Here is a 13521-nt window from a genome sequence, read left to right on the forward strand (position 1 = left end):
TGAGCCGAAGGCAGTCGCTTAACCAACTGAGCCACCCAGGCGCCCTAAAAAAAATTTTTTAAATATTTGAAATGTACAGACTTCTTTCAAGGGTCAAGTTTGTACCCAGAAAAACATGCTGGTTATGATTACCTTTTTTTTTTTCTTTTAAGGCAGGCCCCCGAGGAATTACTTGGCAAACACTCTGCCCACTCTGAATTCCTAAATGGGCTTGCCTAATGACAAAATTCCCACTCGGTCGGGGTGGGGTGGGTCGGGGTCAGACTCTTCACCAACGCAGACGAGGTGGGCAGGCCGCTTCCCACGGCCCTGACAGTGATCCAGGGAAGAGCCGCGCCTCAAACAGGTTTGGCTCGTGTCCTTCAAGCCCAAGGACGCCACAGGGCTCCGTCCCGCTTCCACAACCCTCAGAAACGGCCCTGGCGCCCTGCCCTCGGAAGGCCTCGCCCGGCGCTGCCCTCCTCCCACTTCCCTGTTTTAGGCGAACACGCGCTCCCCGAAGAGCAAGGCAGGCCACAGAGACCCAGCTCGCACCAGGGCAGGGTCACCGGGCCCCGGCGGCGAGGCCCTCAGTCCGCGGGGTGTCAGGGTGAACCCTGACTGAGGAGAAACAGGCCCTCGCAACCCTGGCCCCGGAGCGCTCCTGGGGACGGGAACCGCCGTCGGCCGGAACCGGGCGCCTCCCCCTCCTTCCCGGGAGCCTAAACTAACGACGACGCCCACCGCGACCCCAGAACGGCTGCCAGGCACTCACCCGAGCGGAGGGGCAGGCCAAGTGGCCGTCCCGTCGCGGGCACCCTCGCTCTAGGAGCAGCCCCAGGGTTTCCGGGGTCGCTCTAGACCGCTTGGAGGCCGGCGCTTCTCAGTGGCACTTCCGGAGGCGGAGTCCGACGGCAGTCGGCCAAAGGCAGGACCCGGATGAGGGCCCCGTACCGCGGGGTTCTCGTGCTTGGGTTCCCTCCCCCCCGCCCCCCCCCCCCCCCCGTATACTTCTCTGGGTCTGACCTCCCTCGGTGCTGACTCCTCTGGCAGCCTCTGTAGCCAGTATACCAGTAATGACCGCGACAGCCCCGGATTTGGGAAAGCGGCCCCGCTGGCCCTTCCCTGGTTCCAGCCACCGCTCGAGCCCCCGCTGGGTGGTGGCCAGCCCACGTGGTGCGTGTCCCGGGGGTGAGGAGGCGTGGCGGACCTCATGGTCCCACTTCCTTAAGTCCGCGGGTGGGGAAACAGCACAGGGGTACAAAGTACACTGATTGCTTTTTTAGGATTTATTTATTTTAGAGAGGGAGATGGGGGGTAGGGGCAGAGGAGAGACAGAGAATCTCAAGCAGATTCTGCTCAGTGCAGAGCCTGCTGTGGGGCTCGGTCCCATGACCCTGACATCAGACCTGAGTTGAAACCAGGAGTCCCTCCCCTAACTGTGCCACCCCAGGCACCCCCAAAACACACCGACTAAAGCGAGGGTGGAAGGCGTTTGGGTGGTATGAGGACCACAGAAAATCGTGGGATCAGAAACTATTAATGTTTTGGAGGAAGGGACAGGGCATTGAGGAAGATGGAGTTTGTCAGAGAAATTGATCGTGGAAGACAGCTGCGTTCCTGGTGGAAAGACTGGACTCTACAGAAATGGATAGGTAAAGCAGGGCGCATGAGGACAGGCAGGCCGGGCGCTAGAACAGAAGCCCTGAGGGCATTGTGACTTCCCAGACCCTTCCAGAATGGGATGTCTAGTGGTGGAACCGGATTTGCAAGGGGCTTTAGATATTAGTCCTTTAAGTTTACAAATCAAGTACGATCCTGTAATGACATTTGACATTTCAAATTAAATATAAGAAAAATCAGAAGTATAGTATTCTACGTGCTTTTTCAAATTCCATCAGCCTCTCAGAGATTCTAATATGCCTTCCCTCTCTTTCCTTCTTGAGTGTCATCGATCTAATTCAACTTCCTACTACGACACAATCTCTAATCTACAGTATCCGGCACAGTGGCGTCAGCATCACAGAAGATGCACTGCTTAGTTGCTTGCTGTACAGCTCCAGTTAGAACCTTTTTCTTGTGTTGAACAAAAATATACCCCCTGGTGATGTTTGTTGTTCCTGTTGAGATCCCGGGACAGTAGATGGCACCATTACTTCCTCCTCTTCATTAATAGCTCTTCTAATATTCTAGGATCGCTATGAGTTTGGGGTTTTTTCCTGAGTTGCCATTTCCCCACAAGTTGTACCAATTAGACTGCTGCAGTTCTTCAGGAGAGGTGAGCAAACTGTGCCAGTGGTGCATTTGTGTCTTAAGTTTTAGCTGACTCAGGCCGTTTACTCCAGTGAGAGTACCTTAGGAGGCTCTCATTTAAGAGTCCACTTCTCGGGGGGCGCCTAGGTGGCTCAGTCGTTAAGCGTCTGCCTTCGGCTCGGGTCATGATCCCAGGGTCCTGGGATTGAGCCCCACATCGGGCTCTCTGCTCAGCGGGAAGCCTGCTTCTCCCTCTCCCTCTCCCCCTGCTTGTGTTCCCTCTCTCACTGTGTCTCTCTCTGTCAAATAAATAAATAAAATCTTTAAAAAAAAAAAAAAGAGTCCACTTCTCGGGGCACCTATGTGACTCAGTCAGCTGAGCATCCAACTCTTGGTTTCAGCTCTGGTCATGATCTTTGGGTTGTGGGCTCCGACTCTGCACGTTGAAGAGTCTGCTTGTCCCTCTCCCTCTGCTCCTCCCTCCGTGCTCTCTCTCCTCTCTCTTTAAATAAATAAAATCGTAAAAAAAAAAAAAGTCCACTTCTCTTCAGTAGGCATCAATCCCTAACAAAAAGTAGTTAGAAACTAATTTTGATTTTGAGCAAAATTTTCAACAGTTCTTCAGATGACATAGGTGGCAACAGTTAGCCAACTCATAAAGTTTGTCGTTTTTCTCTTACACTCTATTGCTTCAAAGAAAAAATATATGAACAACTATTCCCAAGGGATTGAGCACTTCCTTGGTCTTTCCCATATGCCCACCATTGCACTAGGCATGGATAGTTACTAAAGAAAGAAAATATTACACCAGAATTGACACAGGCTCTAAACAAGGGTTTGTTTTCCCTGACTGCTTTATCTCCACCAGCACCATCATCTGAGGGTTTATAGGATGCCTTATCCATTAGACATACCTTAAAATGAGGAACCCACTTTATGGTCAAGGAGGTCTGACAATGAGCTTGTAACCACAGAATTCATGGTGCTTACTCATCACCCAGAAGCAGCTATCCGATAGAACTGTGGAATGGCAGGGGCACCTGGGTGGCTTAATTGGTTAGGTCTACTTTTGGCTCATGTCATGATCCTGGGGTTCTGGGATCGAGCCCCGTGTCGGGCTCCCTGCTCAGTGGGGAGCCTGCTTCTCTCTCTCCCTCTGCAGGTCCCCCTGCTTGTGCTCTCCTGCTCTCTCTCTGTCAAATAAATAAACAAAATCTTAAAAAAAAAATGACAACTGTGGAATGGCATATTGAAGACTCAGCTAAATTACAACCTGCAAAGTTGGGGAGCTGTCCTCTAGGATACAGTATTTGCACTGATACTTATTGAACCAATAACATATATATGATATTTTGTCTCCAATAGAAAGATTAAGTGGGTACAGGAACCAAGGGGTTGAAACAGGAGCAACCCCTATTACTATCATAGGCAGTAACTCACTTGTGGAATTTGTGCTTCCTATCTCCAAACCCAGAGTCTCCTTGGTTATGGTTCTGATTCGCAGAAAAGAACATTTCTTCTAGGAGCTACATTAAATGTTCCAGTGAACTGGAAAGTGAGAATATCACCAGGCCACTTCAGGTTCCTTGTGCCAGTAGATCAACAGGCAAAGAATGGAATTGTTATAAAGGTCCCCCACAGTCTCTGCCACACACGCTACATAAATACAAAAACATACCGGCCATCTGCATTCAATAACCTACGTTCTTGAACCTTTTAGGCACTTTAGTGTAGGAATGAAGGGGGGGGGTGGTAGGGATGAAAGGGTTTAGACAAGAAAAACAATGCATAACAATGTGATGGCTCTTGGAGATGACTTGGAACACTGGAAGGAAATTTGAGGAAATTTGTAGAGGAAGAAGTTCTAGGACTACAAGGTCTTCAAGGAGGACCATAGTTTAGTGAGCCAGCCAGGGATTAAGAAGCAAAAGATCTACTCAAGTGGTTTATTGAAGAGTCAATGAGGAAGTAGAAAGAAAACAGCGACAACCACAGCAAGGTCAAACCTCATAGGGAATGGGATATTATTTAGGGCTTGGAAGGTTACTCAATCGACTGGTCATTGGTTGCCTCCGTAGCATGTGGCTCTAACTCTGGTGGGCTTTCCATTGTGCTCAGACTTGTCTTGGAATTTCAAGCGTGTCAGTCTTTCAAGGTCTTGCTTATGGTTTTATAAAAGGTGAGGTTTCTTCATCTTCTCCTCAAGTAATGGTAAACGCCGTATAACTATTATGCTAACATTTTGACAGCAAAATTGGATTTACTGTAGTAATTACATTATTATGAGGCCGAAAACTCCCTGGTAACTTTAGTCAAGCTCAGAATCTCACCACTATCTAGTACTAAAGAAGTTTATTGCCCATAGAAGAAATTTTTGAAAATACTGCCCATTCAAATGGCAGTACATAATCAGGGTCCCCAGAGAAGCCGCCACTTTGGCTTTGTGAAACCGTTCATTCTTGCCTTTGATATTCCTCAATCTACATTTTTTCTGATACAGACACACCATCACTAAGCAGTATTGTTTGATAAGAACTAGAATTCTTATGATTACTGCCATCAATAAACGTGTAAGTAATTGAGCAGGATGGTATCAAAGGAAACTTAAGCCTCCTTTTTCGAGGAGGGAAAAGCTGAGCTGAGGTGACAGATCCCCAAAGCCAGACTGGCGATTGGAGAACAAGGCCGCAGTCCTCCCGCGTTCCTAGAGAGAACCCCGAAGGGCAGCCCGGCCCCGAAAGGCCGGTGTTGACGCACTTCCGGCTTCTGTGAGCCAGACGGACGTGCGCGCGCATTGAGGGTTGTGGCGAGCGGAGGCCTGCGTGCTGCTTTTCGACCACCCCAGACTCACTTCCCTCTTCTGTCCCAGCACCCCGGACTTCTCCGGGGTTCACGGTGAGACGTGGGTCCGGCCAGGGAGGATGGGCGGGGACAGAGGTGGATGTGTAGAGCCGTGTTCCGCGACTTCCCTCGCCAACGACCGCCCCCGACGGGTGGAGGAGGGTCCACGTTCCCATCCTGCATCCCAGCCTCGGCCGGAGGACGCGGTCTCCCAGCAGAGAACAGCCCCGGATCCGAGCGGGAAGGGAACGGCGTTTTGTTTTCCGGCTAGGATGAGGTGCCTCTGGGACCGGGAAGAGGCAGTCCGCTGCGTGCCCCGCCTGGGCTCTCTTGTCCTCGGTTTTCACTCCGGGGGTAGCGGACAAAAGGAACCTGGGCTAATGTGTATTCCCCAATTGTCCGCCTTTGCTTTCCTTCTGGTGAGGGCTTTTTTACCTGAGTTCTTAAGGACCCAAAAATGTAAAATGAGGAAGACCCACCAAGCTCCACGGGCTTTTTTTTTTTTTTTAAGGGTACAAGTTTGCTAAGCCTCGTGAATGTTTGCAGATCATGTGCTCACCCCCAAACCCATCACCAATAATGGTGGTGATTAGTGTTTGAAACCTAGTGAATAAAGTGATTTTGGACGCAGTAGGAAAAGATGATAGACACTTCACTCTTTTCCTTGCAGTTTCTGAACTTTCTGATTTTTAAATGTCTGATTTCAGACATCAGGTGGATTTTTCAGTTGTGCAAGGTAATTGTGCTTGACCTCAAGCGGTGAGTGGTGAAGGGGATTTGTGAGGATGCAGTGGAAAGTGTGTTGGGCTAATAGGAGACCATTTCCAGTGCTCTCTGTGCCACTGATTAGCAGGATGATCTTGGACAGAACATCACCAGGTCTCAATTTTGTCCTAAGTAAAATTAACTAGATTATCTCAAAGGGTCCTTCCAACTTGGAAATTCATTGATAAGTGAATTTAACTGAAAAATCCACCTGGGCCAAACCTAATGTCCCATCTCCATTTCCTGCAGTGCCACCAGAAAGATACTTTTATTATTGAAAGTGGCAAAGGACCAAACAAACAAGAAAACACAACACAGATCAGTGCTGAAAAGATTGTATGCAACTAATCAATCAGTTGCAGAGAATTCATTGAAAGCATATCAATGAAACCTATTTGCTGGAGAAGTAGGTTGGTTACACAGTGCAATGGGAGGTAAGTAACTTACCCATGGACACATAATTTATTTCTGTACTTTAAACCTGTGCTATTATAATACTCCTCCCATTCTTATTCACATGTTTTACAAATAACTTTACAGTTTAATTTATAAATGGCATGCCCTTCCAAATGTTGAAATCCCAGACCTATAACAAATTTGTTGATCTTTCTAAAAATGGGCAGCAGATACTGACCTTGTATTCAAATGAGTGTTTTTTAAATGTCTATGAGTTGCAAGGAACTACATAGAATGACTTACAGGCAACGATAAGAGCAAAAGCGCAAAGGGGTAGTCTAGTTGAGATAAGGCATGAAACCATTACAAATGAAATTTCAGGGTAAGAGCCATAAAAATATTATACATACCAAACTAGGAATGGAAACAGTGAGTCTGAATTTGAGAGAGGACTGGGTTCTGGGATCATTCAAGTAATCTAAAGTAAAACCCTGTCTTTCTGCTGCCCTTGCCCAGAATATTAGCACCACCACTCCTTGCAGGCCTACAGGTCAGGGAGGAGTGACTGTGCCCCTGACCTCAGCCCTGTATCTTTGGAGTTTCACTTCCTCCGTGTCCCTTCATTTTGATTCATACTCCCACTATGAGGGAACGCATCTAGGAACATGTGATCTGACTGCCCCTTCCCCGCCTTTAAAACTTTGACCCAGGGGCGCCTGGGTGGCTCAGTCGTTAAGCGTCTGCCTTCGGCTCGGGTCATGATCCCAGGGTCCTGGGATCGAGCCCCACATCGGGCTCCTTGCTCGGCGGGAAGCCTGCTTCTCCCTCTGCCACTCTCCCTGCTTGTGTTCCTTCTTTCACTGTGTCTCTCTCTCTGTCAAATAAATAAATAAAATCTTTAAAAAAAACAAAACAAAACAAAACTTTGACCCAGATGTCAAAGACTGAGATGCCTTTTCCTTCATCTTAAAAGACCACAGACAGATGGGATTTTTCAGAAGATCTGTCACTAAACATGGAGAGAAATGAGCAAAGAAAATTTAATAGTTGGAAGGTGAAGTTCAGCAACACAAATGGTGACAGAATATAAGTGCTGTGAGATGGGGACCGAAGCAGGGGGGGCTATCAGGAAAGGTTAAGTGGGTTTCGGTATTTTTAAAATACAAATACAGGTTTTATTTTTTTCCCCTGTGCCCCAGTGGGTCATCCTGTACACCCCACTCAGATGGTCATTTTAAGAATGACCAGATCACTCTTTTATAGTGACTAGATTAACAGTGTAGCAGCACAGTTAGGACCCTGGGCTTAAGACTTGGGTTTGAGTAGTGGATCTACTACACTGTGGTGTTAGACACATTATTTAATCTGAGTTGGTTTTTTTTTTAAGATTTTTTTTATTTATTCATTCGAGACACAGAGATAGAGAGCATGAGCAGGGGGAGAAGCAGGCTCCCAGCTGAGCAGGGAGCCCAATGCGGGGCTCAATCCCAGGACCCCAGGATCGTGACCTGAGCCGAAGGCAGACGCTTAACCATCTGAGCCACCCAGGCGGCCCTCTGAGCTTTTTAAAATAGGAGTAATCATGTACTGCGTAAGGTTTCCGTGGGCATTAAATGAGCTGCATACAAAAACATTATGTAATGAAGTGAATTTGTCTGCACATGGATACCAAGACATTGGATTTACTGAATTGTCTTCATGACTACTCACATGAGGTGTCAGCACTACACTACAATGTTACTTTTTCATACTGCTATTAAATTTTTCTACTCTGCAGGATAGCAAAAACTGGTCTCCTGAAACATCTAGGACAAAAAGGACAGTCCTGCAGACAGACCGTGTTTGGATCAAGTGAGCCAGTTCTTTGAACCTGAACACTGCTGAGTCAAGGCACACCGCAGATTGGTCTCCCCAGGCCAACCAGGAGATGGAAGGCATAGTGATCGTGAAAGTGGAGGAGGAAAATGAAGATGAGGAAGACCATTTCCAAAGGGAAAGAAACAGCATAGAATCATCCCAACCATTTCTTAGTCGGTCCACAACCATGAATGAGAGGGCCTTGTTATCATCATACTTGGTTGCGTATCGAGTAGCAAAAGAAAAAATGGCTCACACAGCTGCTGAAAAGATTATTCTTCCAGCGTGTATGGATATGGTACGGACAGTGTTTGATGATAAATCAGCTGATAAATTAAGAACCATACCCCTTAGTGACAATACGATATCACGTCGAATCTGTACGATCGCAAAACATTTAGAGGCGATGCTTATTGCGCGGCTACAGTCTGGGATAGATTTTGCAATCCAACTTGACGAGAGCACTGATACTGCAAGTTGTCCAACTCTCCTGGTTTACATCAGGTATGTGTGGCAAGATGATTTTATAGAGGATCTGTTGTGTTGTTTAAGTTTAAATTCACACATAACTGGATTAGCTTTATTTACTGAATTAGAAAAGTGCATTGTTGGTCAATATAAATTAAACTGGAAAAATTGTAAAGGAATTTCAAGTGATGGAGCAGCAAATATGACTGGAAAACATAGCAGGGTTATTGAAAAATTGTTAGAAGTAACATGTAATAGGGCTCTTTGGAATCACTGTTTTATTCATCGAGAAGCTCTGGTGTCCAAGGAAATTCCACCGAGTCTAATGGATGTATTGAAAAATGCAGTGAAAATTGTTAATTTTATTAAAGGAAGCTCACTGAACAGTCGACTTCTTGAAATATTTTGTTCAGAGATTGGAGTTAACCATACCCACTTACTGTTTCATACGGAAGTTCGTTGGTTGTCTCAAGGCAAAATACTGAGCAGAGTATATGAACTCAGGAATGAGATTTACATTTTTCTCATCGAAAAGCAATCTCATTTGGCAAGTGTTTTTGAAGATGACATTTGGGTAACAAAACTGGCATATTTAAGTGATGTTTTTGGCATTCTTAATGAGTTAAATTTGAAAGCACAGGGGAAAAACGATGTATTCCAGTATCTTGAACATATTCTAGGATTCCAAAGGACATTATTGTTGTGGCAAGCAAGACTTAAAAGTAATCGCCCTAGCTACTATATGTTCCCAACTTTGTTGCAACACATTGAAGAGAACATTATAAATGAAGACTGCTTAAAAGAAATAAAATTAGAGATACTGATGCATCTCACTTCTTTGTCTCAAACCTTTCATCATTACTTTCCAGAAGAGAAATTTGAATCATTAAAGGAAAATATTTGGATAAAAGATCCATTTGTTTTTCAAACCCCAGAATCAATCATTGAGTTAAACTTGGAGCCTGAAGAAGAGAATGAATTATTGCAGCTCAGTTCATCATTCACACTAAAGAATTATTACAAGACGTTAAGTTTATCAGCATTTTGGATTAAGATTAAAGATGAATTTCCATTGCTAAGTAGAAAGAGTATATTGTTGTTACTACCATTCACAACTACCTATTTGTGTGAACTAGGATTTTCAATCTTGACACGATTAAAAACAAAGAAAAGAAATAGGCTCAACAGTGCACCTGACATGCGTGTAGCCTTATCCTCCTGTGTTCCTGACTGGAATGAACTTATGAACAGGCAAGCACACCCCTCACATTAAATCCAATCTCCATGAAATTTTGGTTTTGTACTCTTTTAAGGGCTTTTTTTTTTAGTAGATTGTATTTAAATATTAATAAAATTATATTTGGAATTTACTGTGTTTCATTTTCCTATGTAGTATCATTTCAGGGTTCCACTTACACGAATAAGATGTATGTGTATCCAGAATAATGATGTGAAAATACATTTCTGCATATTACTGTCAGTTTTGAAAAACAGTACTTTTTTTTTTAAGATTTTATTTATTTATTTGACAGAGACACAGCGAGAGAGGGAACACAAGCAGGGGGAGTGGGAGAGGGAGAAGCAGGCCTCCTGCGGAGCAGGGAGCCTGATGCGGGGCTCGATCCCAGGACCCTGGGATCATGACCTGAGCCGAAGGCAGACGCTGAACAACTGAGCCACCCAGGCGCCCTAGAAAAATAGTACTCTTAATACGTAGTCTTATACTCAGATCTGTCCCCATCTTCACCGCCACTGCCTTGCTTCTTCCTTTCAGGCAGAGCCCCATTCAGGTTCAGTTTCTCACCATCTATGTACTTATGTGTTCTTCCTTTTTTCTTCTCATTCCAGGAAGTGAATCTTGATGCTAATCATGGTTTAACACCATTCTCACACTGGGTTTATTTAAGCATGGGCACGTGTTATAATTCTAGCTAATGAGATGCCCATGTAGAACACTCTGTCAGGATATTTTTGTGAAGGGGTCCCTTGCTCTCAAAGGGACACAAGAGAAGACAGTGTTAGGGGCATAGTTTTTGAATCTCCCCAAGTCCCTCCTTAAAAACAGAGCAACCAGGATAGCCAAACGGAAAGTCATGGACATCATCTACAGTAAAATCAGGTGACAGGGTACTACCAACAGTTAAAAACTAACACGGTCTCATGCCATTGTGTAAAAGGAAGCAGAAGAAACAAGCATCTGATAGATTTGAAAGCTGCAAAATAAAAGGTACTCATGCAAAATTTCAGTGAGCTGTATTAAGACCAGCAGCTTAAACCAAGAATAGCTTGCCCACTTCAGTAGAGGGTGAGTTTTAGGGATTAGTGATAAACGCTTGAAGCAGGATGGACCCTGTGAAAATAGAATCCAAACTGACTAAGACGGGGACAGGGGAGACCAAGTCTTATCTCTGTGTCCTTGAGGATTGTTTGGTTTCCTTTGCCCACAATCAAGATCTTTTTGTCTCCTGATTAGTGACAGTTGACCTTTGGCCAAACTCCAAGATACAGGTTTGCCTGAGCACCATCCTCATGGGCTGTGGCAGTTCATGATGGGTCTTTTCTACTAAAATCCTGCCCCTTCTGGATCAAATACCTCCTTCCTTTGTGTTCTCTCATGATGACATAACTAGTACACATCTCACCAGCACCATTCAACCAGGGGCAATTTGGAATTGCATTGACCCCTTTGGGAGAACACACATGCACATCCCAGTCACCCATCTTTATCTGGGAAGATATTGGAATGGGGAGTGAAGCTCACACAATTTGCTGCCAGAAAGAGAAAGCTGTGAAAACATCAGATACAGGCCGTTTCTCTCACTGTAGTGTGGGGCACTGTCTACGTTAGGACTGAGGAGAGCTGAGGCTCCAGGCTCCATTTCAGAGGTAAGTTATGGTCAAGTCCTATCTCTGTGCCTCCATCAATTCATCTGTAAAATGAGGACTGAACTGCTTGCTTTCCCTGCAGAGCTTTTGAAGACCATAATTAAATGTCATCGAACTTAAAGCACTACATAAACAGGGTGTAAATACAGAGGGGTGCCTGGTTGGCTCAGTCATTAAGCATCTGCTTTCGGCTCAGGTCATGATCCCAGGGTCCTGGGATCAAGCCCCACATCGGGCTCCCTGCTCAGCAGAGAGCCTGCTTCTCCCTCTCCCACTCCCCCTGCTTGTGTTCCCTCTCTCGCTGTGTCTCTCACTGTCAAATAAATAAAATCTTTAAAAAAAAAATACTCAGAGAAATACATAAGAAAAAAGATATGCCACATGCTGCCAAAGAATTCAGGCTTCAGAACTGCACTGACGAATTCTGTCTCTGATCCGTACTACCTATCTGACCGTGGAAAATTTATTAATTTTCTGAAGCTCAGATTGCCCAACTCTAAAATTGGGACACACATGGGACGCCTGGGTGGCTCAGTCGTTGAGCCTCTGCCTTCGGCTCAGGTCATGATCTCAGGGTCCTGGGATAGAGCCCCACGTCGGGCTCCCTGTTCAGTGGGGAGCCTGCTTCTTCCTCTCCCAGTCCCCCTGCTGTGTTCCCTCTCCAACTGTCTCTCTCTGTCCAATAAATAAATAAATAAAATCTTTTAAAAAAATAAAATTGGGACACACTACTAAGTAGTTATTATAAATGCATTGTATTGTAAATCTACATGTGTTGGAAATACACTGGAAGCCAGTACGTTGTAAATACACTCCTAAGTAGGACTGAATTGTGTCTCCCAAAATTCATATGTGGAAGCCCTAACCCCCAATGTGACTGCATTTGGAGACAAGGGGGTAAAGTTAAATGAAGTCACAGGGTTGGCCTCATCTATAGGACTGATGTCCTTATAAGAGGAGGAAGAGCTACCAGGAGTGCGCACACACACAGGAAAGGCCATATGAGGGCACAGCAAGAAGGCAGCTGTCAGCAAGCCAAGGAGAAGGCTCAGTAGAAACCAACTCTGCTGTCATCTGGATCTCTGATTTCCAGCCTCCAGAACTGCAAGAAAAACCTCTGTTGCTTAAGCCACCCTTTCTGCAGCATTTTGTTACAGCAGCAGGAGCACATTGATATACCATGCAAAGTACCCAACACAGAAATAAACACATTATCAAATGCACAACAAATGTAACTTTTTTTCTTAGAAACAAGATTATAACCCAAAAGGTTTAAGGTTGCTTATCTAGACTGAGTGATGGCTTTGTCCTAACACAGTCCTATTTTCTCCTGGTCGCACTCACAACCAGTGATATATACTGTACTTGTAATATTTCTGGCCAAGGATAAAACAAAGCAGTTGCTATACTGCACCAAACTCATGATTTATTATGCTCAGAGGTACCAAGAGACAGATGTAAAGAGGTAAAACTGTCCCTGACATCAAGTCCAAAACATGCTAGTTTCTCAATTTTGGTCTTCATCCTTGAATGTCCCTAATTTTTTTATCTGCTGCATTTTCTGTATCTCTGTAGGTATTTCCTTACTTTCCTAACCTTACTTTTTCACCCTGTGTCATTCTGATTTCAAATAGTGTCTCTTAGTTCTACTTACATGTGATCTGACAGGTTCAAATCTGTGGTCCCTCTGATTTGTGTAATTTCCTTTTTCTGGACCTTCTCTAGGTTATGTCCTTTCTCCTTAGGCCCAAGCCACCAGAATTGCACTTATTGGTGAAGTCATTCTACGATTCTGTACAAGGGCAGAAAAACGCTAGTTGTACGTTTTGCCTCCCATGCCTTTTCTAATGGGTCCCATCATTAGGTGTAAGTCAAAGCACAAAGCTGGGCTGGACAGGGGCCGAGGGCCCCGTCAGGGAGGCGCTTCCCTCCACATCCTGCTGGGGCCAGACGCCACGGTGCTGACGATGCATCTCATGACCCCTCCGCCACCCGCACACCAGAACTCAGAGCCGCGGGGTCGACCCGGAAGAGAGAAGATGAGCAGAACCCCAGACCTTCAGGACAAATACAAGT

General features: G+C 45.4%; 1 protein-coding gene across 2 annotated transcripts; it reads left to right on the forward strand.

The window, feature by feature from the left end:
* Positions 1-4998: 4998 nt before the first annotated feature.
* On the forward strand, positions 4999-9929 carry FAM200A (family with sequence similarity 200 member A). Of its 2 annotated transcripts, XM_027610364.1 has the most exons (3): positions 4999-5127; positions 6088-6272; positions 8012-9929. In XM_027610364.1, exon 3 carries the CDS (start codon positions 8162-8164, stop codon positions 9830-9832), a length of 1671 nt encoding a protein of 556 aa, XP_027466165.1. In that variant the 5' UTR covers positions 4999-5127; positions 6088-6272; positions 8012-8161; the 3' UTR covers positions 9833-9929. The 2 variants fall into 2 exon arrangements, with proteins under 2 accessions (XP_027466165.1, XP_027466166.1); XM_027610365.1 differs by lacking the exon at positions 6088-6272 and having other exon boundaries at positions 5001-5127.
* The last annotated feature ends 3592 nt before the right edge of the window (positions 9930-13521 follow it).

Source organism: Zalophus californianus, chromosome 10 (assembly GCF_009762305.2).
Source record: "Zalophus californianus isolate mZalCal1 chromosome 10, mZalCal1.pri.v2, whole genome shotgun sequence".
Taxonomy (NCBI): domain Eukaryota; kingdom Metazoa; phylum Chordata; class Mammalia; order Carnivora; family Otariidae; genus Zalophus; species Zalophus californianus.

Excerpts from the sequence above, each read along its gene's own strand:
- FAM200A (XM_027610364.1), top strand. The coding sequence starts at position 8,162 with ATGGAAGGCATAGTGATCGTGAAAGTGGAGGAGGAAAATGAAGATGAG.